The 27,722-nt window shown below is 50.9% G+C and overlaps 1 protein-coding gene across 4 annotated transcripts; it reads right to left on the bottom strand.

The window, feature by feature from the left end:
- Positions 1-165: 165 nt before the first annotated feature.
- On the bottom strand, positions 166-27,291 carry NUTF2 (nuclear transport factor 2). Of its 4 annotated transcripts, none has more exons than XM_010355076.2 (6): positions 27,162-27,267; positions 12,034-12,082; positions 8,015-8,142; positions 4,506-4,577; positions 4,318-4,416; positions 166-1,923 (listed from the first exon to the last, which is right to left on the bottom strand). In XM_010355076.2, the coding sequence occupies exons 3-6, from the start codon at positions 8,111-8,113 to the stop codon at positions 1,810-1,812; spliced, it is 384 nt and encodes a 127-aa protein (XP_010353378.1). In that variant the 5' UTR covers positions 8,114-8,142; positions 12,034-12,082; positions 27,162-27,267; the 3' UTR covers positions 166-1,809. The 4 variants fall into 4 exon arrangements, with proteins under 4 accessions (XP_010353378.1, XP_030780486.1, XP_010353377.1 ...); XM_030924626.1 differs by having other exon boundaries at positions 11,995-12,082; positions 27,162-27,237; XM_010355075.2 differs by lacking the exon at positions 12,034-12,082 and having other exon boundaries at positions 27,162-27,291.
- Positions 27,292-27,722: the final 431 nt, after the last annotated feature.

Below are 27,722 nucleotides of genomic sequence, written 5' to 3'. Positions count from 1 at the left end.
TGGGTGTGAATAACTCAAGGCCTGAGGCGACCCTCGAGGTCATAAAACTCAGGAATTGCAAGAGCAGAGATGGTCCCACCACAATGATCAGTCATTGTTCCCCACTGTCCCCCAGCATCCCCTTGTCCCACCTGGCACCCTCAGGTTGGAAGAAAGAAACCACAGTTTACAAATTCTTCTTTATTGCAGACAGTTCAGGCACAGGTACATGGAAGAAGCTGTATTGCAGATTTTACACAAGGTGGTTTGAGGCAGCAGGCACCTACCTCTTCCCCACCCCTTCTTCCCCAAATACACATCAGTCTAGTGATCATTCCCACTGAAATCTCCTGAGCATGCTGTCCTCTCAAACAGCACACCATCCAGCCCTGTGCCCAAAGTCACCCGGCAATCTATGGGATCTGAGGTCCTTAGCCTCCACCCATAGTGGGACGGGGGAAGGGTATCCTTTTACACGTCAGATTTAGCTGTGGTGCCCTTACCAATCCTAAAACCCTTAACAGGGCACTGACCCAAATCTTGGGTTTGGTTCTAGCCTATCGTTGCTACGTTGCCACAGGTTTATACCATCCAGAAGTCTGTGGGATGGGGGGGCTGCATTTGTACTGGGCAAGGCCTCTGTCCCCAAAATGGAGAAGCAGAAACTGCCCTAATAACTAAGACTCCCTGGGATTTGAAGACAGCATGAAGTCTGTATGCTGAGGAAGGGAATAGAGAGAGGCCTGGCAATGTCCTGCAGCGCTCTAAGGGGTGAGGACTCCTAAATTATGAGTCCCTCACAGACTGCCTCCTTCCACAGCTCTTGACCTATATACTCCAACCCAACTGGGCCTGGCTCTGTGGGCAGTGGAGGCTGGCTCTTCGGATTACCTGCCTTTGGGTAATGATATCCAAAGCAGATGGGACAGGAGCTGAGCTGCCCCTCTGCCTGGTTTGGTGTATGTGGGGCACCCTGGATATGATCCTGATCCTTCTGGGGATACAACAGACCCCTCCCTTGATACTGCTGAGACCTCAGCCCACAGGGCCTGAACGTGATGGGCCATTTTGCCAAGGCCTCTCCAGCTTCAACAGGATTCAGGATCATCTCTCCTGCTACTAGAGTCCTGAACCTCGCCAGAGCAGAAGTCACAGGAGGTATCAGAACTGATTGCACAGGCTTCAGTGAGAGAAGCTTCAGGTCGGACCTGAGCTCTTCCTGCCTGCTTTCCCAAGACCAGTCGCCCTGTGGATGGGAGAGAACTGCCCTACAGGGCTTCTGAGAGGCTAGCTGGGAGTGCTGCTTCAGCAGTTTCTCCCTGAAACAGGTATTCAGAGTTGGGGCAGAAGTGGGAGGGTGAGACATGAGACAGACAATGGGTCCGGGTGGCTTTCGATGCCCAGCCAACTAGTAAACTAATTAAAACAATTTAAACTGTTAAGAAAATTTTTGTGGTTTTATTGTATCATGAGGCATTGAAACATCTGAACAAATCAATGTCTGGGCGGTGAGGCAGCTGCTTTCTCCTTCACTTCTTTGGGTTACTAGAGCAACTTGTCAGTAGATTAAAAAAAAAAAAAGGACAACCTTTTGCATTACTTAAGTCTTTCCAAGGCATGCGCTGGTACAACACAAATTTCTCCCATCAGATGCAACTAGTCTAGCGTCCAAACATCATGCACAACACCTCGGTGGCAGCAGCGCACTGCGCCCACTCCCGCCGCGGCCCTGCTCATTTGTGCATGATATTTGGAGCATCTGGAGGAGTGGGAATAGTATTGGGAAGAGGAGGGAGGAGGAAACAGCATGAGTGCCTAGTTGAGAGGAGGTCAGCCGAAGTTGTGCAGGGCAAGCCTGAACATGTCATTGGTGCAAACCCAAGCATCGTTGATGTTCTTTAATAGGAACATCTGGTGGAACCCCATGATGGGGTCTTCATCCGCCTGTGAGGAGAGAGAAGAGGATTCAGTAAGGGGATCAAGAAACAGGAAGAGAATTCAGTGGTAGGAGAATAGGGAAATGTGGACTTTAGGATCAGGCCCTACTGTCCTGAACTCAAATCCCAGTATAGCCAAGGGGTACTTGTGAATGTGAATTGATATAATGTATGAAACAATGCCCTGGGCACATGGAGGCCAACAATCAGCCACGCCTACTGCTATGTGTGCTTAAACTGCACAATAATTCACCCTTAGCTATAGCAAAGACAGAGGATGTACCTGCCTCCAAGCACATACCTCCAGGCACAAGTGATCACAATTTTGAAATGAATCCCATAGTATTTACCAAGTACTTAGAGTATCAAAAAAAAACTGCAAACGATATTGAAAACATAGGTTCACCATCTGATGATGTTTCCTGTCATGTAATAAACAGTATTTGAGATGAAAAAAAAGGCAAGAAACCTGCAGCCAAACTGCAGAAAACTAGGATGAGGCCTAGTTGAAACAGGAGCCTAGCTAACCAGCACTGTCTCTAACATCACCTGTTTTCTGGGAATTATCGTCATCAAGGAGGCAAATCAGTTGTTTGGGAACTCCAAATTGGACAGAATCACCAGGAAGAACGTGAAGCCAGGTAGGAAGGAGCAGTGTTTACTACCCTTGCCTGAGAAATTGAGCAATGAACTCCCTACAGAGATCTCCTGAATTCTGTCCCTCTTCAGGCGCAGGCACTGAGCAAGACATCTTGGACAGGCAGGATAAACTGACACAGGAAAGTCCAGGCCAGAAAGCAGGTGCCTCTGCGTCCACTGCAGAGGCCCACAGGACCACCTACACACCCACTCTGGACTCAGGAAGCCCTGTCCCAGCTAGGCTAGAGAAAGTGAGCATGTGACCATGTTATTGTGAGACACAAGCCCAGACCAAGGGGCAGCCAATTTATCCTGGTATTTTTGGGAAGAAGGGTGTTTTTGGAAACAGAATCTGACTTGCTTTATTTATTTATTTATTTACTTAGAGACAGAGTTTCGCTCTCGTTGCCCAGGCTATAGTGCCAATGGTGCAATCTCGGCTCACCGCAACCTCCGCCTCCTGGGTTCAAGCAATTCTCCTGCCACAGCCTCCCGAGTAGCTGGGATTACAGGCATGTGCCACCACACCTGGCTAATTTTGTATTTTTAGTAGAGACAGGGTTTCTCCATGTTGGTCAGGCTGGTCCCGAACTCCTGACCTCAGGTGATCTGCCTGCCTCGGAGTCCCAAAGTGCTGGGATTACAGGCATGAACCACCACACCTGGCCCAGAATCTGGCTTTAATAGGCTGAAGCACAGCAGGTCCTTGGAGAGTTCCTGGCAGGTCTGCGGGACCACAGGAAGTCTCTGAGAATAACAGGTCTTGAGAAGGAGAAAGGAAAATGCAAAGAGAAATGAGTTCCAGGCCAGGTGGTGGCTCATGCCTATAATCCCAGCAGTTTGGGAGGCCAAGGCGGGTGAATCACCTGAGGTCAAGGAGTTGAAGACTAGCCTGGCCAACATGGTGAAACCCTGTCTCTACTAAAAATACAAAAAATTAGCTGGGCATGGTGGCAGGCGGCTGTAATCCCAGCTACTCAGGAAGCTGAGGCTGGAGAATCACTTGAACCCGGGAGGTAGAGGTGCAGTGAGCTAAGATTGTGCCACTGCACTCCAGCCTGAGCAACAAGAGTGAGACTCTGTCTCCAAAAAAAAAAAAAGAAAAAGAAAGGAAGAAAGAGGAAGGAAGGAAGGAGGGAGGGAGGGAGGGAGGGAGGGAGGGAGGGAGGGAGGGAGGGAGGGAGGGAAGGAAGGAAGGAAGGAAGGAAGGAAGGAAGGAAGGAAGGAAGGAAGGAAGGGGGGAAGGAAGGGGGGAAGGGGGGAAGCGGGGGGGGAGGGAGGGAGGGCGTTCCAGGAATCTGCTTTGCTCAGCAGGTGAGGAGCCAGCAGCCGGCCTGAAGACTGGTAGCAAGGGCTGCAGTAGTGGACTGCCTGTCAACACCCAGCTGGCCTGTCCACCTTGACCTTGGGGCAGGTGAGAGCCTAGTGGCTTGGCACCCCAGTCCCATCCTGCTCCAATACTTCTCCCTTTTCCAGATAAAGGCTGTAGACCAGTGTCTGCCAATAGGACTTTCTGCAGTCACAAAAATGTTCTATATGGCTAGTATAGCCAAAGAAGTATGTTTTATTTAATCTTAATTAATGTAACTTAAAAATTGCCACCTATATGTGGATAATGGCTAGCATACTGAACTACGCAGCTCTAGACAGTCACTTTGTCTGGGTGTCCCTAGATAAGCCGGCCACATCCACAGGGAAAGCAGGGACACAAGACTCTCCTCTGCCTGCCCACCCCTCCCTACCACTGTGACAGCACCATTACCTTAAGCTGGCCCACAACCATGCTGATGATGCAGCTATCTGGAGTGGGCTGATGGTCCTGTGCGGTGATGCTGTGCTGGATTTTCTGGAACGGAAGGCTCTGCAAGAGAGAGAGTGGGAGGTGGGAGAACCAAGGCCCGAAGAGGTGGGAAAGGAGGCACCTGCACCCTGGCTTTCATCCTTACTTACAGACAACTTCTCCACAATGGCAGCTTTCCCCTGGAACTGTTGTCCTTCCCACGTAAGGCATGACGCATCAATCTGAAAAATGCACAGGAAACCCCAGGGTTGGGACCTCAGAGTATAGGTATCTCTAAGGCCCTGGAAAGACTCTGAAAAGGGTCTTGCTTGGAGAAGTGTGGCCACACTTCAGTTTCCCTGTCTAAAGAGGGAGACTGAGTATAGCCCCCAAACATTACACTATCAACATCTTCAAGTATACCCCATTGTCCCATGGACCCAGGCTCTGAAAGACTATTTAATAAAATATACTTCCCATTTGTATTTAAGAAGTCATACGGCCACTGATATGCATAGGCCCGGGAGGGCTACATGTGGCCTGAGCTCAGCCATCCTGCTGTGTGGTGTCAGTCCCCAAAAGGTGTCGGAAATATGGCCAGGCACGGTGGCTCATGACTGTAATCCCAGAACTTTGGGAGGCCAAGGCAGGCGGATCACAAGGTCAGGAGATCAAGACCAGCCTGACCAACATGGTGAAACCCCAGCTCTACTAAAAAATACAAAAATTATCTGGGCGTGGTGGCGCACGCCTGTAATCCCAGTTACTCAGGAGGCTGAGGCAGGAGAATCGCTTGAACCTGGGAAGGGGAGGTTGTAGTGAACCGAAATCACGCCACTGCCCTCCAGCCTAGGTGACAGAGTGAGACTCCATCTCAAAAAAAAAAAAAGTCATCAGAAATAACTTGGAAAAATTCCACATTCATCACCTTCCACCGCCCAGGCTGACTTCCTCTGTGGACCTTCTAGCTAGCCTTCTGGATACCCCTGGGGTCAGGGAGAGATAGAGGCTGACAAGGCCTCCCAAGGCCTAGTCTGGGATCCGCCCTACCACCAAGAAGCAATATCTCACATGTAACCCACTTAGCTTAGTTCCACCTCAAATCTTCCCTTCCACAGCCTTCAAGGGCAGAACTCAAAAGGACCTCTGCTACTTACTAGCTGTGACATTAGTAAGTTATTTCTCTGAGTCTTCGTTTCCTAACCTTCAAAGGGGTAATGTGCTGAATATTATGAAGTAATAAACATAAATTGTTATTTTAGGACCTTGCTAACTCTCTGGCTCAGGCCTGCTCTAAGAGATAATGAGGCCAGGCTGGGCACAGTGGCTCACGCCTGTAATCCCAGCACTTTGGAAGGCCGAGGCGGGTGGATCACAAGGTCAGGAGATCAAGACCATCCTGGCTAACATGGTGAAACCCCATCTCTACTAAAAATACAAAAAATTAGCCGGGCATGGTGGCAGGCGCCTGTAGTCCCAGCTACTTGGGAGGTTGAGGCAGGAGAATGGCATGAACCCAGGGGGCAGAGCTTGCAGTGGGCCAAGATGGCGCCACTGCACTCCAGCCTGGGTGACAGAGCGAGACTCTGTCTCAAAAAAAAAAAAAAAAAAAAAAAAAAGATAATCAGGCCAGTGGTTCACACCTGTAATTCCAGCACTTTGGGAGGCCAAGGTGGGCAGATCACTTGAGGTCAGGCATTCCAGACCAGCCTGGCCAACATGGTGAAACCCCATCTCTTCTAAAAATATAAAAATTAGCTGGGCATGGCGGTACGCACCTGTAACCCCAGCTACTTGGGAGGCTGAGGCATGAGAATTGCTTGAAGCTGAGAGGAGGAGGATGCAGTGAGCCAAAATTGCACAAATGCACTCCAGCCTGGGTGACAGAGTGAGACTCCATCCCCTCCAACAAAAAAAGAAAAGAAAGAGAGATAATGAGGCAGAATTGCCAGGATCTCAGGTCAGATCACTTCAGGTTTTCAAAAACTCTATGCTGGGCATGGTAACTCACACCTGTAAATCCTAGCACTTTGGGAGGCCAAGGCAGGCGATCACCTGAGGTCAGGAGTTAGAGACCAGCCTAGCCAACATGGTGAAATGTCATCTCTACTAAAAATACAAAAATTAGGCGTAGCCAGATGCGGTGGCTCATGCCTGTAATCCCAGCACTTTGGGAAGCTGAGGCGAGCGGATCACCTGAGGTCAGGAGTTCAAGACCAGCCTGGCTAACATGGTGAAACCCCATCTCTTACTAAAAAATACAAAAATTAGCCGGCGTGGTGACATGTGCCTGTAGTCCCAGATACTTGGGAGGCTGAGACAGAAGAATAGCTTGAACCCAGGAGGCAGACGTTGCAGTGAGCCGAGATTGCGCCACTGCACTCCAGCCTGGGTGAGAGTGAGACTACATCTCAAAAAAAAAAAAAAAAAAAAAAAATTAGGCTTGGTGGTGCATGCCTGTAGTCTCAGCTACTCCTGAGGTTGAGGCACAAGAATCGCTTGAACCCAGGAGGCAGAGGCTGCAGTGAGCCGAGATCACCCCACTGCACTTCAGCCTTGGTAACAGAGTGAGACTCTGTCTCAAAAAACAACAACAACAAAAAAAACTACTATGATAATGACAATCAAATAATATCTGTGCTGGAATTGGTCTTCCACTAATAAGATTTCCTTATTTTTTTCCAAAATTTCTGAATGGACCCTGACTTTCTGGAGACAGACACAGAAGACTATGGACACTCAGCCCAGTCAGGCTCTGAGACTGTGCCTGGATTACTCCTATCACCCCCATCAGGCTCACCTGCCTGATTGATCACACTTTTGTGACTGAATCTCAGGCAGAGTCAAATACAATTAGTTCTTGGTGTATATGAACACCACTATAAGAGCAGCAAACGCCGGGAGCGGTGGCTCACGCCTGTAATCCCAGCACTTTGGGAGGCCAAGGTGGGTGGATCATGAGGTCAGGAGTTCAAGACCAGCCTGGCCTGGTGAAACCCCGTCTCTACTAAAAATACAAAAAATTAACTGGCCATGGTGGCAGGTACCTGTAATCCCAGCTACTCAGGAGACTGAGGCAGGAGAATCACTTGAACCCAGGAGGCAGAGGTTGCAGTGAGCTGAGATCGAGCCATTACACTGCAGCCCGGTGAAAGAGCAAGACTCCATCTCAAAAAAGGAGCAGTGAACAATGCCTGCATAGAAGGGTTTGTCAAATGACATATCAGCCTCCCTTGGGCTAACCCCATTTGTTTCCCATGAGCATTCAGGAGCTTTGGATCCAAAAGGAAGCTGGACCCCAGGCCTCCAGGAGAGCTCAGCTTTGCACTGAGGATGCTCATGGCTGCTGCCTCCAGAGGGCACCATGAGCCCCAACCTCTGCCTATTGCTGCCCAACCCAAAACCATGTGCCATGACAAGTGCTGGCCACATGGAATGGCAAGTCCAGAATACCCTGCCCAGAATAGCAGGATTCCCACTCTGGTGGAAGTTGACAAAAGGAAAAGTATAGACCAAGTTAGTTGGGCCAGGCCTCAGACCCCTCCCATGGACAAAAGCTCAGATACAGAGGTGTAGCCAGTCCAGATAGGGCTGCCAAAACTTGTGAACTGGACATACTCGCCCAACATCCAGATTGATTCCCTTAGGTCCTATTCTGGCCCTAGAGCTGGAAACTTACGTAAATTGCGCCTAGTTGGGTTCTATCATTATCAAATAACTGGTAGTAATGTTGAATGAAGCTGGATCCAATCTGCTCCCAAATTGGCTTGTCTCCCATTCTGGAGCGTCACCCGGCCTCACGGAGACCTGCAAGACCAATGAGACCAGGAGGGAAGCATTGGTACCACAAAAGTAGGTGACTAGCCACTGACCCCCACCCCTCACTGGCCTTCCTGGAGTCCTTTGCTGAGATCTGTTCTCTCAGAGTACACGGAGAAGCCCTGGGGAACCGATAGGAGACCCCTCCCAAGTCAGACCAGTGCTGGGAGCCCAGAGGTGGACCAGACCCAGCTTTTCCTTTGAGTTCTTGGTTGATGAGACACATAGATGACAGGGTCGTGGAGCACACAGGAGGGATGCTGAGGGTGGATCTACAACAAAGAAAGGTCAGAGCAGGCCCTTGAAAGCCCAGTAAGGGGAGGGTCCTTATGGGAGGAGTTAAGCACTCTTCCAATATCTTTCCATGTAATCCTCTCAACAAACTGCAAGGTCAGAGTTATTGCTGTTCTTCCCACTTTACAGCCCAGAACAACTGATATCTGTGTGTCTGTACTGTTTTGTATTACAGCGCTCAGGCCCCCAACACTGTTCCAGGGCTATGCTGACAGATGGAAGACCCAGTGAGGATGGGGGCAGATTCTCAAGGTCCCTCTTCTTCTTCTTTTTTCTTTTGAGATGGAGTTTCACTCTTGTTGCCCAGGCTGGAGTGCAATGGCATGATCTTGGCTCACTGCAACCTCTGCTCCCCGGGTTCAAGGAATTCTCCTGCCTCAGCCTCCCGAGTAGCTGGGATTACAGGTACCCTCCAACACACCCAGCTAATTTGTATTTTTAGTAGAAACTGGATTTCACCGTGTTGGCGAGGCTGGTCTCGAACTCCAGACCTCAGATGATCCACCCACCTTGGCCTCCCAAAGTGCTGGGATTACAGGCATGAGCCACTGCACCCAGTCAAGGCCCCTCTTCTGACAAAAATAGCAAGTGACCCCTTAGTCTCATGGGGGCAGTTTACTTCCCTGAGGCCAGGTGATACCTGACCTGGCCCTTTCTAGGATATTTCTTCATTGATTGGAGTAACTCCTACCCACTTCAGAGCTGAGGACATAAGTTCAAGGATCAGAGGGAAAGCTGAGGGTTGTGGGAAGCAGGGATGAAGGCTGTGAAGGGAAACGTGTCATCACTTCATATCCCCTCATCCCAGCATTGCCTTCACCCTAAGGAGCTGTCTCTCTTGGGTCTCTGAGAGGGAGGCGAGGCCCCCTCCCAACTAGAGACCATGGCTGTAAGGATACTGGATGGAAAACCCAAGCCCCAGATGGGAGAGTCGCTTGGGCTTTGCTAGGCTTTTTCCAAGTAGGGAAGCCCACATCTCGCTGCAGATCCCCTGACTGCAGACCCACATGTTGTTCTGTGGTTGGCCCCGACTGTAGAGGAGCCCACCTGCTCTGTCCCAATAATAGGACTCTGAACTAAAGCAGTGAGGAGGTGGGTTCTATCCCAGCAGACAAGCATTCGCAGTGGTGGGATCTGATGCAAGTCACTGCCCTTCTTAGGGCCTCAGCCTCCACCACTGTAAGATGGGGATGGCAACCTGACAGTGCCAGTGGTTGTGAAGCTTCTCTAAGGGAACATGATAAAGCCCTCAGCTCAACATGGTAAGTGCTAGCTCACTCCAGTCCTTGTGACCTCACCCAAAGCCAGAGGAGCCAATGGGGAGGAATCATGTAGGGGAAGAGTGACAACACAGCCAATCCTCCACTCTGTGACCAACACTCAAGCCAATGAAGGACCAGGAAGCTAAGCCAGCTTTATTTTAGGTCCCCTAGGAGGTAGTGGCACTAAAAATAGAAGCTCAGTGCTGGGATGACTAAGAAATGTCCAGGAAAATCTAAAGCAAGCAGGGGAGAAAGCTTGGATCCAGTCATGCCTGCCACACAGGAACACAAGGTGTATCCTAGTTCACTCTGCCAAGAAGCAAATCAACAAGTGGGGAAAGCACAGGACCATCATCTAGTCTTCACTGTGGTCTTGGTCACATTTCCAAGGGGTCAGACTCTGGCTGTACCCACACGCAAACTTAGAGGACCTAAAGCAGAGCACAGCTCCCGCCCCTGGCATTTCTGCCCCTTCCACCCTAGTATTTGCTATGCTTAGTCACTCAACATGCCCTGACCCTGCTGCAGCTTCCAAGGTGCCATACCCAGTGCCTAAGAGCTCTGAGGGTAGGGGAAAAGCTGGAGGAATGGATAAGGGCCATGTCTCCTTCTACCCTTGGCTCACAGCAAAGTTGGGCAGTCCTCAGAAAGGATATGCCAACCAGAAGAAACAGCATCAGCAAATGTCTCGGAGCATGAAAAGGGTCTCGCTCTGTCCCCCAGGTCAGGGTATAGTGGTGCCATCTCAGCTCCCTGTACAGCCTCAACCTCCAGGACTCAAGCAATCCTCCCACTTCAGCCTTCCAGGGAGATGAGACTCCAGGCAAGCACCACCACGCCTGGCTCCTTTTTGTGTTTTCTACAGAGACCGGGCTTCGCCATATTGCTCAGACTGGTCTCAAACTCCTGAGCTCAAGTGATCCGCCCAGCTTGGCCTCACAAAGTGCTGGGATTACAGGAGTGTGCCACCACACCCAGCCTGTGATAACTTTCTGATACAAAAACTCCTTGACTGAAGTAGTGGTAGAAGGAAATGGGGTGGAGGAATAAAGGAAGAAAAGGACCCTTTGGCCTGGTAGGGCAGGGCACAGTGGGGAAGAGTAAGCTCTCTGAGGAACAGGACAGATCAGGGGCTCCCAGAAAATGAGAAGGAACCTTCAAAACTAGGTGGATTGAGGCCTGCTTCACCGTCTTGTGTTTATTTCCACGTAGTGATCACAACAGCCACACTGTCAGAATCCATCGTCATCCAGTGATGTCGCTGGGTCTTGCCCTAAGCTCATCTGGTACATCAGTGCTGACACTGGGTCCTCTGGTCAAGGCCCATCTCTTTCTCTGCTAACTCTGCATCCCTGAGCTCTAAACCACAAAGCTGACCATGTTCCTCCCCTACAACACCCTTGCTTTTGCTTAAAGGCCAAACCCCCTAAGTTCCACAGGTGGCTATCCACCCTCATGCCCATCTCTCTAGCCATTCCCTCCTACGTCAATCCAGCTACATACACAGACACAACAGAACCTACTGAAAGCCTGTTCTCTGTGTTTTGTACACAGGCAAGTCCCCTCCTGCGATCCCCACCCTTCTTACATCCTCCAGGCCAGGCTGGAAGATGTTCCCCAAAATAGCCAGCAAGCTCTGATCTTGTTTCTAACACATTTACTGTACAAGTAATAGGCTGGAAAGAAACAAAAAAAGCCCGGGCTCAGAGGCAGCCTCACATTAGATTGGGAACTGACCATCACGACAGCTTCTCCTACAGCTCTTGTGAGAGGGCCGCTGACCACACCATCTCCTGCTTCACCTCAACAGTCCGTAGGCTGAGGCCCGGCTCCTTGAGGAGCAGAAAAGACTCTGATGACCTCTCACCCACTGAACACCAGCCTTCGCTGACCTTTAGGTCTCTGTGAGCACAAAGACCCTCTAAGAATGTCTCAGCAACTGTGGCCCTCTCCCAACACATTTGCTCAGAGGCAGAGATGTCCCAGCCTTGTGAATAATTTTCAACTGTTTAGCCATAGATCCCAGGTTAAAACCTCTGACCCAGGAGATCCCATTAGACAACAGAAAAACCCCATTTTTATCCTCCAATTTTAAGTGTTTCCAAGAACAAAACTCAAAATAACAGTGTCTGGCTGTGAACACTTCATTTTCACCAATGCATATTAGGCATAGAAATGTGCAAAGAGCTTATGTGCACTTGTTTGTAACCACACCCTGTGAGTCAACCCCCACGTTACAGATGACCAAAAGGAGATTCAGCGAGGTTAGCCAACTCCAACTCACTCTAGGTCAGCAGCTGATAGGTGGTGGAATTGTACTGACCAGATTTGGAGGCCTCTCCAGAGTCAGGACTCCTAGTGACAACTTGGGCCTGGAGACAAAAACAAACAGACCACATCAGTGAGAGCCCTCCTCTGAGCCTGGCTCTCTCAGAAAGGGGCAAGGCAGTCATGAACCAGGGCTTCCACCTCCAAACAAAGGCCTCAGGCAGAAGAGTTCCACATCAAGCCCAAAGTCCAAACCACAGGAGTTTTCATGGAGGATGATGTCAGTTTTCTCAAACCTTCAAAGTCACAACCCTGTTCTACCATCTCAGCAAAGCAGACAGAGCAGACAAAGATCCTAGCCCGAGGCAGGAGAGTGATTGGGAAGACCATGTCACTCCTTCCAGACTGCACACAGAAAGATTCTCATGTGTCTGAAGCCCACAGGGAATGCCAGTAGATCTGCACGGCCTGCAGTGAGGGCCCTGAAATCGGTACCGGTCGTGGCTATCCCCCACACATGCTATCATGGAGACCAAAAACACAGCCCTGAAGCACAGCCCAGAAAGGACTCTTCCAACAGGGAGACTGATAGCCAACCTGGCTTAAAACCCTCAGGCCCAAGGCAGGGCATAGTAGCTCACATCTGTAATCTCAGCACTTTGGGAGGCCCAAGCAGGAGGATCACTTGAGTCTAGGAGTTCTAGAAGCACCTCAGCAACAAAGCCTCATATCTACAAAAAATTCTAAAAATCAGCCAGACATGGTGGTTCACTCCTGTAGTCTCAGCTACTCAGGAGGCTGAGGTGGGAGGATCACCTGAGTCCCGGAGGTAAAAGCTACAGTGAGCTGTGAACTTACCACTACAATCCACCCTGAGTGACAGGGCAAGACTCTGCCTCAGAACAAACAAACAGGCTGGGCATGGTAGCTCATGCCTGTAATTCCAGCACTTTGGAAGGCCGAGGTGGGCGGATCACGAGGTCAGGAGATTGAGACCATCCTGGCTAACATGGTAAAACAACTAAAAATACAAAAAATTAGCTGGGCATGGTGGCGGGCGCCTGTAGTCCCAGCTACTCGGGAGGCTGAGGCAGGAGAATGGTGTGAACCCAGGAGGCGGAGCTTGCAGTAAGTGGAGATTGTGCCGCTGCACTCCAGCCTGGGCAACAGAGCGAGACTCCATTTCAAAATAAGATAAAATAAAATAAAACAAAATAAAGTAAAGTAAAATAAAATAAAATAAAATTAAATTAAAATAAAACTAAATTAGCTGGCCACGGTGGTGTACACCTGTAATCCCATCTACCCGGGAGGCTGAGGCTGCAGTGAGCTGAGAACGCCCCACTGCACTCCAGCCTGGGTGACAGAGCGAGGCTCCAACTCAAAAAAAAAAAAAAGGCCTAACGCAGTGGCTCATGCCCGTAATCCCAATACTTTGGTAGGCCAAGGCTGGTGGATCACCTGAGGTCAGGAGTTCCAGACCAGCCTGGGAAACATAGAGAAACCCCATCTCTACTAAAAATACAAAAAATTAGCTGGGCATGGTGGTGCATGCCTGTAATCCCAGCTACTTGGGAGGCTGAGGCAGAAGAACTGCTTGAACCCGAGAGGTGGAGGTGGCAGTGCGCCAAGAACGCTCCACTGCACTCCAGCCTGGGCAATAGAGTGAGACTTCGTCTCAAAAAAACAAACAAATGGCCGGGCGAGGTGGCTCACGCCTGTAATCCCAGCACTTTGGGAGGCTGAGGCAGGTGGATCACGAGGTCAGGAGATGGAGACCATCCCAGCGAACACAGTGATACCCTGTCTCTACTAAAAATACAAAAAAATTAGCCGGGCACGGTGGTGGGCGCCTGTAGTCCCAGCTACTCACGAGGCTGAGGCAGGAGAATGGCGTGAACCCGGAGGCGGAACTTGCAGTGAGCTGAGATCACGCCACTGCACTCCAGCCTGGGCGACAGAGCAAGACTTCGTCTCAAACAAACAAACAAAAACAAAAACAAGCCCTTGGAGCCAGAGTGCAAAAAGTATCTTGGGGGTACAGTGGCTCACACCCGTAATCATAAATGTAATCCCTCGAACACTTTGGGAATCAGCAGTTCAAGATCAGCCTGGACAACACAGTGAGACCTCATGTCTACAGGAATAAAAAAAAAAAAAAAAAAAAAAAAGCTGGACATAGTGCAATATGCCTGTAGCCCCAGTTACTCGGAAGGCTGAGGTGGGAGGATAGCTTGAGCCAGGGAGGTCCAGACTGGGCAACACAGCGAGACCTTGTCTCAAAAAAAAAAAAAAAATCCTGAAGGCAGAGCAGCAGCAACTAGACAGGAAGACATTGCTGGGTGTTAGTCTTTCAGGAAAAACTGTCCCCCACTAATTTTATGGTCTGACAAGGGGTGCTACTATGCATTCTGTCCCATGGCACCTGGAACAGTCTCAACCACTTATCCTGTCTTCAAGTATCAACCACTTATCCTGTCCTAGGTGACCTGGCCCTCCTGGCTGTCCAACCTCATCTCTTACCACTCCCTCCCCTCCTCTACAGTCGCACCAGGCACTTGCCTCCATCTGGAACATGCTGAGTCTGTTCTCACTGCAGGGCGCTGCAACTGTTGCTCCTTCTATCTGGACCACTCTACTTTCTAGACCTTCCTGTGTCACATATGTGCCAGCTCGAATGTCACCTCCTCATTCACACCTTCCCTGACCACTCGGTCTAAAGTAGCTGTCTAGTGGTCAGGTACAGTGGCTCACGCCTGTAATCCCAGCACTTTGGGAGGCTGAGGAGGCAGATCACTTGAGGTCAAGAGTTCGAGACCAGCCTGGCCAACATGGTGAAACCCTGTCTCTACTAAAAATACAAAAATCAGCCAGAAATGGTGGCGTGCGCCTATAGTCCCAGCTACTCGGGAGGCTGAGGTGGTAGAATGACTTGAACCCGGGAGGCAGAGGTTGTAGTGAGCCGAGATCATGCCGCCCCGCACTCCAGCCTGAGCGATAAAGAGTCAGTCTCAATTAAAAAATAAATAAATAAATAATAAAGTAGCTGTCTAGTTACCCATTTTGCCTCCTGTATTATTTTCTTAGCACTTATCACTGCAAGACATTGTCACATTTTGGTATTTGTTTACGGTCTATCTCCTTGACAAAGCACCCCTAGTCATCCCTGTTCCCATGGTACCTGGCCCAGCCCTCAATAACTATTTGTCGTCTAAGTGCATGAGTGTGTCAGAGCCTGGGCTGAGAAGCCAGTCCTTCTTCTCTGGGGGAGGAGTGAGTTCTGTGCAAACTTTACTCAAGTGGCCTACTGACCCACTTCCCCTCCACCCACACCTTCTGTCCAAGCTGTGAGGAAACAATTATTTCTTGTCCACCCAGCTATCTGTCTGTAGCATGTGGCAAGTGGGGCTTGGCCCCAATACTCTCTCATTCCCAAGGTCCTAGTGATGTGACAGACAACTGTGGCTGAACAGCAGGCACAGCCACACCCTCAAAGACCTGGCCTCTAGCCTGCTCCACCTCTCCCTTGTTAGGTGACCCTTTGACTCTGTCCCATCATTAGTAATTGTAGGATGTTAGGAGGAAATGATGGGGTATGGAGCAGGACCCAGCTGTTAGGAGTTACTACGGGTTCCTAGGTGAATACTGGGTCAACAGCTAGAAAGAAGGTAGGTATCTCACCCACACCATGGAGTAGGCCTAGAACCAGGAATGTAACCTGCGTGGCCCGCCACTCCCCTGCCTGAAGGATGGAGTGAAATCAGCCCAGATGGCTGAGCAGGATAGAATCCTTTCCTGGGACTGTCACCTGAGGTCTAGGTGCCCACAGCACCCTAAGGGCTCCTTCCTCCTCTTTTACCTGCAGGGAGGGTTCTATAGCCACTGGGCTTCCCTGACTGGCCCAGTTGAATCCCAAGACCTGCATTCTGGTCTCTGCTCTGCACTTACTCCATATGTAACCTCCCTTTCCCCAGTGACTCAGAAGACCTCTGGGGCCCCATTCCTTCTACCCAGCTCCCATCCGTGAACTTAGCCTCAGGCTATGAACTTGATGGTCAGGTAAACATGGACTTGGCTCCCCTAATGGGGCTTGAGACCCCTAAGGGACCACTCCTGTGGCCTGGCCAACACTGTTGTGACACGCTGAGATTGAGAAGAGCAGGGAATAAAGGGATGACCATGGCGTCCACAGGGTGGTGGAGGGAACACCTCCTATGAGTCAAACACTTCTGTGTTCTCTCACTTGAGTCTCACAACAAGCCCTGTGAAGCTGGAATGATTATCTTCACTTTATAGACAAGGAAACAAAGACTCCAAGAGGTTAAGAAAGAATTTAAGACCACAAAAAGCCACTGGCATAGCTAGCATTAGAATGTCCACAAAACTGGCTGAGATGGGGCCAGCACAGTGGCTCACACTTGTAAACCCAGCACTTTGGGAGGCCAAGGCAAGTGGATCACCTAAGGTCAAGAGTTCAAGACCAGCCTGGCCAACATGATGAAACCCTGTCCCTACTAAAAATACAAAAAATTGGCCATGCGTGGTGGCAGGTGCCTGTAATCCCAGCTACTCCGGATGCTGAGGCAGGAGAATTGCTTGAACCCGGGAAGCAGAGGTTGCAGTGAGCCAGAATCGTGCCACTGCACTCCAGCCTGGGCAATGAGAGTGAAACTCCAACTCAAAAAGAAACAAAACAAAACAAAACAAAACTGGGCCGGGCGCGGTGGCCCACCCCTGTAATCCCAGCACTTTGGGAAACCGAGGCAGGTGGATCACGAGGTCAGGAGTTCAAGACCAGCCTGGCCAAGATGGCGAAACCCTGTCTCTATTAAAAATACAAAAATTTCACTTTGGGAGGCTGAGGCGGGTGGATCATGAGGTCAGGAGATTGAGACCATCCTGGCTAACACGGTGAAACCCCGTCTCTACTAAAAATACAAAAAATTAGCCAGGTGTGGTGGCAGGCGCCTGTAGTCCCAGCTACTCAGAAGGCTGAGGCAGGAGAATGGTGTGAACCCGGAAGGCGGAGTTTGCAGTGAGCCGAGATTGCGCCACTGCACTCCAGCCTGGGCGACAGAGTGAGACTCCATCTCAAAAAAAAAAAAAAACAACAAAAATTTGCCGGGCATGGTGGTGGGTGCCTGTAATCCCAGCTACTCAGCAGGCTGAGGCAAATAATTGCTTGAACCTGGGAGGTGGAGGTTGCAGTGAGCCAAAATCACACCACAGCACTTCAGCCTGGGCGACAGAGGGAAACTGTCTTCAAAAAAAAAAAAAAAAAACCGGCCAAGATGCGAACAGCTGAGAGCCAATGTGGAGTAGCAGAAAGCACCTAAGTGACAAAATCAGGTAGCACAAGAACATGTCCATACACCTTTCCACCTGCTTCAGGGACGTCCACATTGGCCACAATATAACAGTGGGTGAGTGCCAGCCCCTGAGCAAGACAGTGCGCTTCATCGTGTTCAAGGGCACCAAGGCCGTTGGCACCAAGAAGCAGTTCCAGAAGTTCTAAGGCTGGACGTCTGCCCACTCCCCGCAATGAAATAAAGTTATTCTCATTTTCCCCAACCCCTCAAAAAAAAAAATCGGGTGGCAAGGAATGCAGCCCAGGCCTTGTCTTCCCCTACGAAATCAGCAAGCTCCATGAGCCTTAGAATGGAAGAACCTGAGCACCTACTCAGCAGGTCAAAGCACCTTTACACCTTAGAGACATCAGAATTTGCATTCTCGTAGTCCTGAAACCACCTCCAAGTGGAACCAGTATCTCCACACAGAGTTCCTTCCTGGGGCAACAAGCTTTCCAGTTTCTGCCCTGGGGAGACCCACTGGCTCTGATGGAATCATTCGAGGTTTTAAGAAACAAACATTCCAAAATTCCTCCAGTTTACTGAAGACACTGGGGCAAACAGCCCTCAGTTCCCAGGTACCCCAGAAACCCCTCTCTCATGAGGAAAGTTCCCCATCTCCATAGCGGCCCTGTCTCCAGCCTGGGGGCTTAGGGAGCTGGCACACAGCAGGTACAGCAACAAATGAGTAACGCCCAAGGCAGTGAAAAGAAGTTCTTGGCCACTGGTCACCCTGCAGTAGGAGCCCTGGGGTCCCTAGGCAGGCCACCCTGGGCCTCGTGTCCCTCTCCCTTGGCCACTAAGACACGTTCCCAGCCAAACCCAGACCCAAGCAAAGCATTCTGCCCAGGAGGGCACACTCCAGCTGATAGGGTGAGGAAAAAGAGGGTGAATATTATTACATGGCCTAAATCACTCCAAGGATAATCCAAACACTGCTGGCTCCCCGAGAGAGGGACTTAAGAATTCCTGCCATACATGATCAAAGGAAGAGAGAATCACAGAATCTCAAAGCTAGAAAAGGGGTAGCCAACTCAAACTGAACTGCAAACACACAAACATCATTCTCAAATGCCCTATCAAAACATTAATTAAACATTAAAAAAAAAAAAAAAAAACCCAGCACCCAGCACAAGGTTCGGCTCAAACTTTTTTTTTTTTTTTTTTAAGACAGAGATCTCCTTTTGTCACCCATGCTGGAGTGCAGTGGCGCGATCTTGGCTCACCGCAACTTCAGTCTCCCAGGTTCAAACGATTCTCTTGCCTCCCGAGTAGCTGGGATTACAGGCACCTGCCACCATGCCCGGCTAAGTTTTTGGAATCTTAGTAGAGATGGGGTTTTTCCACGTTGGCCAGGTTGGTCTCAAACTCCTGACCTCAGATGATCCACCCACCTTGGCCTCCCAAAGTGCTGGGATTACAGGTGTGAGCATCGTGCCCGGCCAAGAAATCATGCCCAACTTTCGATGTCCATTCTGTGGAAAACTTTTTGGATTCACTCCCCTTACCCCAAAAGGATTATTCCTCTGTCCCGGAGGCCTCAAGGAAAATGGTCTGAATTGCATTCTAAAGCAAGCACTATTGGTATTTCCAAAGTCCCTGCTGTCTCTGGCTTCCCTCTGTAAGCTCCCAGGCAACGGCCATCTGTTGAAGGTACATCCAAGGAGCCTCCCTGACCAGATCTGCTGAACCTCCCACCTCTGTGGAGAATTCCTGTCTGGCGCCTGGGAAGATCCCCTGATGGGTACCACCCCAGGAACAATTATTGGGCACTTAAAGTGACCATAAGAGGGTCTCAGTGAAAGGAGCAGAAGCCACAAACCCATGCTCCAGGAAAGGGATTAGAAGGTCTCGCACAGGCCAGGCACGCGGTGGCTCATGCCTGTAATCCCAGCATTGTGGGAGGCCGAGGTGGGCAGACCAAGAGTTGAAGAGATCGAGATCATCATAGCCAACATGGTGAAACCCCATCTCTATTAAAAATACAAAAATTAACTGGGCATGGTGGTGCATGCCTGTAGTCCCAGCTACTCGAGAGGCTGAGGCAGGAGAATCGCTTGAACCTGGGAGGCAGAGGTTGCAGTGAGCTGAGATCGTGCCACTGCACTCCAGCCTGGGTGACAGAGTGAGACTCCATCTCAAAAAGAAGGCCACGCACAACAGACAAGGCGTGGTGGCTGTTCCCTATAATCCCAGTACTTGGGAGGTTGAGAAAGGAGGATCACCTGAGCTCAACAGTTCTGAGACCAGCCTGGGCAACACAGTGAGATCCCATCTCTACAAAAAGTTGTATAACTTGGCCAGGCACGGTGGCTCACGTCTGTAATCCCAGGACTTTGGGAGGCTGAGGAGGGAGGATTACTTGAGCCCAGAGTTCAAGACCAGCCTGGGCAAGATAGTGAGACTTTTGTCTTCACAAAAACTAAAAAATAAAATATAAAGATTAGCAGGTGTGGCCCTGTAATCCCAGAACTTTGGGAGGCTGAGCGGACCACAGGGTCAGGAGTTCGAGACCAGCCTGGCCAATATGGTGAAACCCTGTCTATACTAAAAATACAAAAATTAGCCGAGCATGGTGGCGGGAGCCTGTAGTCCCAACTACTCAGGAAGCTGAAGCAGGAGAATCACTTGAACCTGGAAGGCAGAGGTTGCTGTGAGCGAGATTGTGCCACTGCACTCCAGCCTGGGCAAGAGTGAGACTCCATCTCAAAAATAATAATAATAATTAGCCGGGCGTGATGGTGAGCATCTGTAATCCCAGCTACTCAGGAGGCTGAGGTGGGAGGACTGCTTGAGCCCAGGAGGTCAAGGCTGCAGTGAGCTGAGATGGCATCACTGCACTTTAGCAGTGACATAATCACAGCTCACTGCAGACTTGAACTTCCAGGCTGAAGTGATCCTTTTGCCTCACCTCCCAAGTAGCTGGGATTATAGGCACCCACCACCATATCTGGCTAGTTTTTATTTATTTAATTTATTTTAAAGACAGCATCTAGCACCAGGTGCAGTGGCTCACGCCTGTAATCCCAGCACTTTGGGAGGCTGAGGCGGGAGGATCACGAGGTCAGAAGATTGAGACCATCCTGGCTAACACGGTGAAACCCCGTCTCTACTAAAAATACAAAAAATTAGTCAGGCGTGGTGACAGGCACCTGGAGTCCCAGCTACTTGGGAGGCTGAGGCAGGAGAATGGCATGAACCCGGGAGGCGGAGCTTGCAGTGAGCTGAGATCACGCCATTGCACTCCAGCCTGGGCGACAGAGGGAGACTCCATCTCAAAAAAAAATATAAATAAAATAAAATAAAATAAATAAATAAATAAATAAATAAATAAAGACAGGGTCTCGCTGTTGGTGAAAGAGTGAGACCTTATCTCATTAAAATAAAATAAAAAGGCTGCTGATGTACACTAAGAAAAATTTTAAAAAGAAAAAAGGCCAGGCGCGGTGGCTCATGCCTGTAATCCCAGCACTTTGGGAGGCCAAGGTGGATGGATTACCTGAGGTCAGGAGTTTGAGATCAGCCTCACCAACATGGAGAAACCCTGTCTCTACTAAAAATATAAAATCAGCCAGGCGTGGTGGCACATGCCTGTAATCCCAGCTACTAAGGAAGCTGAGGAAGGAGAATCGCTTGAATCCAGGAGGCGGAGGTTGCAGTGAGCCAAGATCGCGCCATTGCACTCCAGCCTGGGCAACAAGAGCGAAACTCCGTCCCAAATAAATAAATAAATGAAAAGAAAGAAAAGAAAGAAAGGAAGGAAGGAAGAAAGGCATGGTGGCTCACGCTTATAAACCCAGCACTTTGGGAAGCCAAGGTGGGCGGATCACCTGAGGTCAGGAGTTTGAGACCAGCCTGGCCAACATGGCAATACCCCATCTCTACTAGAAATATAAAAATTAGCCAGGTGTGATGGCAGGCGGGTATAATCCCAGCCACTTGGGAGGCTGACACAGGAGAAACGCTTGAACCTGGGGGGCGGGGGTTGCAGTGAGCTGAGATTGTGCCACTACACTCCAGCCTGGGCAAGAGTGACACTTCACCCCAGCCTGGGTGAAAAGAAAAAAGAAAAAAAAAGATACCAGTGCTTCATTAAGGGAATCCTAGCTTTTTTTTTTTTTTTAGAGACAGGGTCTTGCTGGAGTGTCCCAGTCTACAGTGCAGTGGCATGATCATAGCTCACGGAACCTTGACCTCCTGCAGCCTCTTGAGCAGCTGGAACTACAGGTATACAACACCATAACCACACTAGCTATTTTTTTATTTTTCTTTTGTAGAAATGGGTATTGCAATGTTGACAAGGCTGGTTTTGAACTCCTGGCCTCAAGCGATGCTCCAGCTTCGGAGCTGGTGCTGAATCCTAGAATTTTTGATATAAGGTGGCTTCTAGTTATGAATTTTTTTTTTTCCGAGACGGAGTTTCGCTGTTGTTGCCCAGGCTGGAGTACAATGGCACCATCTCAGCTCACTGCAAACTCCACCTCCCAGGTTCAAGCGATTCTCCTGCCTCAGTCTCCAGAGTAGCTGGGATTATAGGCATCTACCACCACGCCCAGCTAATTTTTGTATTTTTAGTAGAGACAGGGTTTCTCCATGTTGGTCAGGCTGATTTCGAACTCCTGACCTCAAGTGGTCCACCCTCCTCAGCCTCCCAAAGTATTGGGATTACAGGAGTTTTGAGCCACTGCGCCCGGCCTAGTTCTGAAATTTGAAAATTCTGTGTCTCCAGGGTGGGGAACATCAAACACCAGGCCTGTCGTGGGTGGCGGGGCGGGATAGCATTAGGAGATACACCTAATGTAAATGAGGAGTTAATGGGTGCAGCACACCAACATGGCACATGTATACATATGTAACAAACCTGCACGTTGTGAACATGTACCCTAGTACTTAAAGTATAAAAAAAAAAAAAAAAATTCTGTGTCTCCTTTTATTTTTTGAGACAGAGTCTCACTCTGTCGCCAGGCTAGAGTGCAGTGGCACAATCTTGGCTCACTGCAACCTCCTCCTGGGTTCAAGCGATTCTCCTGCCTCAGCCTCCTAAGTAGCTGGGATTACAGGCACCCGCCACCATGCTCGGCTAATTTTTGTATTTTTAATAGAAACAGAGTTTCACTATATTGGCCAGGCTAGTCTCGAACTCCTGACCTCCTGATCTGCCCGCCTTGGCCTCCCAAAGTGCTGGGATTACAGGCGTGAGTCACCGCACCCTGCCTAGGCTGTGTCTCTCTTAAGTAATTCTTCCCCTCCCAAACCACCAACTCCAAAGGCAGCAGAATAAAACAAGACATGGCTCAGAGAGAAGAGATGGGCTCAGCCAGGCGCGGTGGCTAACACCTGTAATCCCAGCACTTTGGGCAGCCGAGGTGAGTGGTCACTTGAGGTCAGGAGTTCAAGACCAGCCTGGCGAATATGGTGAAACCCCATCTCTACTAAGAATACAAAAATTAGCCGGGTGTGGTGGTGGGTGCCTGTAACCCCAGCTACTCGGGAGGCTGAGGCAGGAGAATCGCTTGAACCCAGGAGGCGGAGATTGCAGTGAGCCAAGATGGCGCCACTGCACTCCAGCCTGGGCAACAGAGCAAGACTCTGGCTCAAAAAAAAAGTGATAGGCAGATAGGCCTCTATACATGAAAGGACATAATTTTGAGCTAATTGAGAACTTAAGCATCTTGATATCCCACCTCATCCTTGTGCAGCCAAATCCCAACCACCGCATGCCAGGTCCCACTTCCAAGTCAGCCTTACATGAACAGAGGATGCAGACAGATCCTGGAGAACCTCAGGGTACTTCTCTTTTATCTGAGACCTAGATGGCCTGCCAAGTTCCAGAAACGTTAAGGAATTATCAGGATCAGGATGCCTAGCGATGGCTAGCTGACCTCAGACAAAGAAGTTACAGGAAACTTCTAGAGGTTGGAATGAGAGGGAGGCACCTGAATTCCTCCTACTCTTGAGTAACCTTGGAGAAGGAAAAGTATCTTTTTCACCCTGAAGAAAACCCTTGTGATCACTCGGCAATTGTTCACGTCTGTAATCCCAGCACTTTGGGAGGCTGAGGTGGGAGTATCACTTGAACTCAGGAGTTTGAGACCAGCCTGGGCAATATATGGAGATCACATCACTACAAAAAATAAAAATAAAATTAGGCTGGGATCAGTGGCTCACGCCTATAATTCCAGCACTTTGGGGAGGCCAAGGCAGGTGGATCACCTGAGGTCAGGAGTTCAAGACCAGCCTGACCAATATGGTGAAACCCTGTCTCTATTAAAATTACAAAAATAGCCAGGCGTGGTGGCGAGCCCCTGTAGTCCCAGCTACTCGGGAGGCTGAGGCAGGAGAGTCATTTGAACCCCGGAGGCGGAGGTTGCAGTGAGCTGAGATCGTGCCATTGCACTCCAGCCTGGGCGAAAGACCAAGACTCTGTCTAATAAATAAATAAAAAAAAAAATAGGCCGGGCGCGGTGGCTCAAGCCTGTAATCCCAGCACTTTGGGAGGCCAAGGCGGGCGGATCACGAGGTCAGGAGATCGAGACCATCCTGGCTAACCCGGTGAAACCCCGTCTCTACTAAAAATACAAAAAACTAGCCGGGCGAGGTGGCGGGCGCCTGTAGTCCCAGCTACTCGGGAGGCTGAGGCAGGAGAATGGCGTGAACCTGGGAGGCGGAGCCTGCAGTGAGCTGAGATTCGGCCACTGCACTCCAGCCTGGGCGATAGAGCGAGACTCCGTCTCAAAAAAAATAAAAAAATAAAAAATAAAAAATTTGTAATTTTTTTATTGTAGTAATACATGCCTGTAGTCCCAGCTACTTGCGAGAATGAAAGGGAGGATTACTTGAGCCCGGGAGGTCGAGGCTACAGTTGGCCACAACTGAGCCACTGCACTCCAACCTGGAGGGCGAAGCAATATCTTGTCTCAAAAAAACAAAAACAGGCCAGGCGTGGTGGCTCATGCCTGTAATCTCAACACTTTAGGAGGCCAAGGCAGGTAGATCACCTGAGGCCAGGAGTTCGACCAGCCTGACAAATATGGTGAAACCCCATCTCTAATAAAAATACAGAAATTAGCCAGGTATGGTGGTATGCACCTGTAGTTCCAGCTACTTGGGAGGCTGAGGCAGGAGAATTGTTTGAACCCAGGAGGCAGAGGTTGCAGTGGGCCGAGAGTGCACCACAGCACTCCAGTCTGGGTGACAGAGCGAGACTCTGTCTCTAAAGAAACAAAAAACAAACAAAAAAAAAACTCTCTTGGTCAAGCCACCCAGGGCCACGAAATACGCAAACTAAGCCAGAGCCATAAGCCAGCTCACCTGAAATCTGTGTCCTAGAAAGTAGCAACCCAGACAATCTACAGAGTCTTGAAATAACTGCTTCTAGTTCTAGATTTCACCTCATTGTCCTGTGGGTAGTCCCTCTTGGATGAACCTGATTTCCATGTCCTCATGGGCCAGAATATGGACTAGGAAAGTTAAATCCAGAGAGAAGGCAGGGTTTGGTAAGATCTGAGCAGCATCCTTGCCTGTTCTTCCCGACCAGGGAAAATAACTAGGCAGAGCAATTCATATGCAAGAAAACATGTAAGTCAAGAGTACTTGGAAGAAGTGACCAGAAATGACCAGAAAAACATTACCTGGGAAAATACTCAAGGGGGAAGAAAAAAAAATGTAGGGGCAGTTGCCTTCTTCACCTTGGGTCTCAATCAGCCCTTCTAAGAGCCCTGATATTCTGCTTCCTGCTGAGGCCAGGGCTGCAGAGATTGAGCTGCTGCTTTTTTTTTTTTTTTTTTTTTTTGAGACGGAGTCTTGCTCTGTCGCCCTGGCTGGAGTGCAGTGCCATGCTCTCTGCTCACTGCAACTTCTGCCTCCTGGATTCAAGCGATTCTCCTGCTTCAACCTCCTGAGTAGCTAGCTGGGATTACAGGTGCGCGCCACCATACCCAGCATTTTTTTTTTTTTTGAGACAGAGTCTCGCTCTGTCACCCAGGCTGGAGTGCAGTGGCCAGATCTCAGCTCACTGCAAGCTCCGCCTCCTGGGTTCACGCCATTCTCCCGCCTCAGCCTCCCGAGTAGCTGGGACTACAGGCGCCGCCACCTCGCCCGGCTAGTTTTTTGTATTTTTAGTAGAGACGGGGTTTCACCGTGTTAGCCACGATGGTCTCCATCTCCTGACCTTGTGATCCGCCCGTCTCGCCCTCCCAAAGTGCTGGGATTACAGGCTTGAGCCACCGCGCCCGGCCCTGCATTTTTTTGTTTTTTAAGACAGAGTCTTGCCCTGTCACCCAGGCTGGAGTGCAGTGGTGTGATCTCAGCTCACTGCGATCTCCACTTCCCGGGTTCAAGCAATTCTCCTGCCTCAGTCTCCTGAGTAGCTATCATTACAGACGTGCACCACCACGTCCAGCTAATTTTTGTATTTTTAGTACAGATGCACTTTCGCCATGTTGGCCATGCTGGTCTGGAACTCTTGACCTCAGGTGATCCGCTGGCCTTGGCCTCCCAAAGTGCTGGGATTGCAGGCGTGAGCCACCGCGCCAGGCCTGAGCTGCTTCTTTAGTCTCTGGAAAGACTGCGGCTCAGAGAAATCAAGGCTTTACATGCCATGTCTCCCCTAGTTCCAAGATCTTCTCTGGACTGGTTCCTAAATTTACCATCTCTCAATCAGAAGCGCCTTGACAAAGGCTATCAGGATAGTATTCTCTGGTCAAAGATAACCCTTCTCCCAGAACTCAGTAGGGTCTCTGATGGCAGCAGTAAGGGCAATTTCATAAAGCAACCACGTTCCTGCCTGTTTATAGGCGGCTCCAGTTGTTGGGAAGTGAGCAAGCAAGTGAGGGGAAGCCAGACTTTCTGCAGCTTCCAGCCCTAGTTCTGCCGCCCAGGCTTCGCAAGGGCCCCACAAAGTCTGAAATCTACATGCTCCACACCAAGGCCCCTTCCAGCCCAGGTTTTGGTTTAGCACTAGGCTCAAGAACCTCAGGACTGAATTCTACTTTCCCGTGCCTTAAGTCCCACCTTAACATCCCATTATTACGAAGTCATCCTCTCCTGCGGGGCAATTCTATGTTGCCGCTGGGGCCTGGTCACTGATAGAGAAGGGCGTGGACTGGGCCTACCCGCCAGGAGCCGCCTCACCCCATCAGGCCCAGGCAGGGGTAAAGTCTCCAGTGGAATCCCCTCCCGCCTCATATTCCCTGACCCTGCCCTCCCTGCGAGAACTCTAGTACGGGCTCCACAGAGGGAGCGGTAATAAACGTACACTCCCGAGGGGCAGACAAGCAGGGGGCGTTCACCTACACCCCGGCCGGGCTATGGTCGGGAACAGGGTGAGGGGCCCAAGCCCCGGCTGCGGCAGGCGGGCGCCCTTACCCATGCTGACTCTGGAGCGGGCCGGGTGGCGCTGCCCATCCCCGGATCCTTCGTAGGTGGGTAGCAGGACGTGGGACTGGGGTCTGCCCGCTAGCCAGCCTGCAGAGCTTGCGGGGCTCGCGCAGGCCGGGCCAGGCTAGACGGGGCGGGGCCGTAAGGCCCCATCCGGATGGTCCCGACTAGAGAAAAAGGCCCGGCCATGGCGCAGGCCAGTGCAGCAGCCACCAGCACGGTACGGCCCAGATAGGCGCCTGGCTGGCTCTCTCTGCGTTCCCCCCGGCCGCCGCCTCACAGGACCGGCGGGAGGCGGAGCCGCGCTCGACACATGGCCCGGGCCCCGCGCGGCTTCGGGCCGCCGGGGGGGGGAGGGGAGGGGCCGCCCGGGGACTCTCAGCGGAGCGTCCCGGCAGCCCGGAGAGCGGCTCCTGCGGCCCAGCCCCCGCCCCGGCGTGCTGGCCCCGACACTCACCCGAGGGGCTGGCACGATGGCGGCAGCGGCGGCGGCGGCAACCCAGCGCGGTCTGCGACCGACTGTCCCTTCCCCCCTGCCTTCCTTCGCCCGCCCCGCTGCACTCTGGGAGACGCAGTCCCACCGCCCCCCCTTTCCGGCATGAGCACGCCGAGAGAAAACTACAATTCCCGGTGTGCTATGCGCGGAGGCCCAGCCACGGCCCGCAGCGCGGGAGGTGAGTCTAAGCCAGGGAGTGAGGCTGTCGGGGCAAGCCCCTGAGAATTGTGGTCTAGTGGAAGCCTCTGGAACACTGGAGGTTGGCGCCCCGCTAGGGTCAGGGCTCAGTTGTTGCCTGGTCTCAGCTGGCTCGGCCCCGCCCGGTCTGTGCACTGGGGTGGGGGTTGGCCCCGCCTCCGTGGGAGCCCAGCCCGGCCCCAAGCTGGCCCAGCTGCCCCTCCCTGGGCCCCTGGGCCGTTTCCGCTCACGAAACCCCTTCCCCTTGGGGCTATGGCTGCCGCTGCTGCTCTTTCGAGCTGTGTGGCCTTAACCATCCCGGGCGGAACGCAAAGCTCTTGCAAT

Source organism: Rhinopithecus roxellana, chromosome 20, assembly GCF_007565055.1.
Source record: "Rhinopithecus roxellana isolate Shanxi Qingling chromosome 20, ASM756505v1, whole genome shotgun sequence".
Taxonomy (NCBI): domain Eukaryota; kingdom Metazoa; phylum Chordata; class Mammalia; order Primates; family Cercopithecidae; genus Rhinopithecus; species Rhinopithecus roxellana.
Note: the sequence above shows the minus strand (reverse complement) of the source record. Positions and strands in the feature narration are given on the sequence as shown.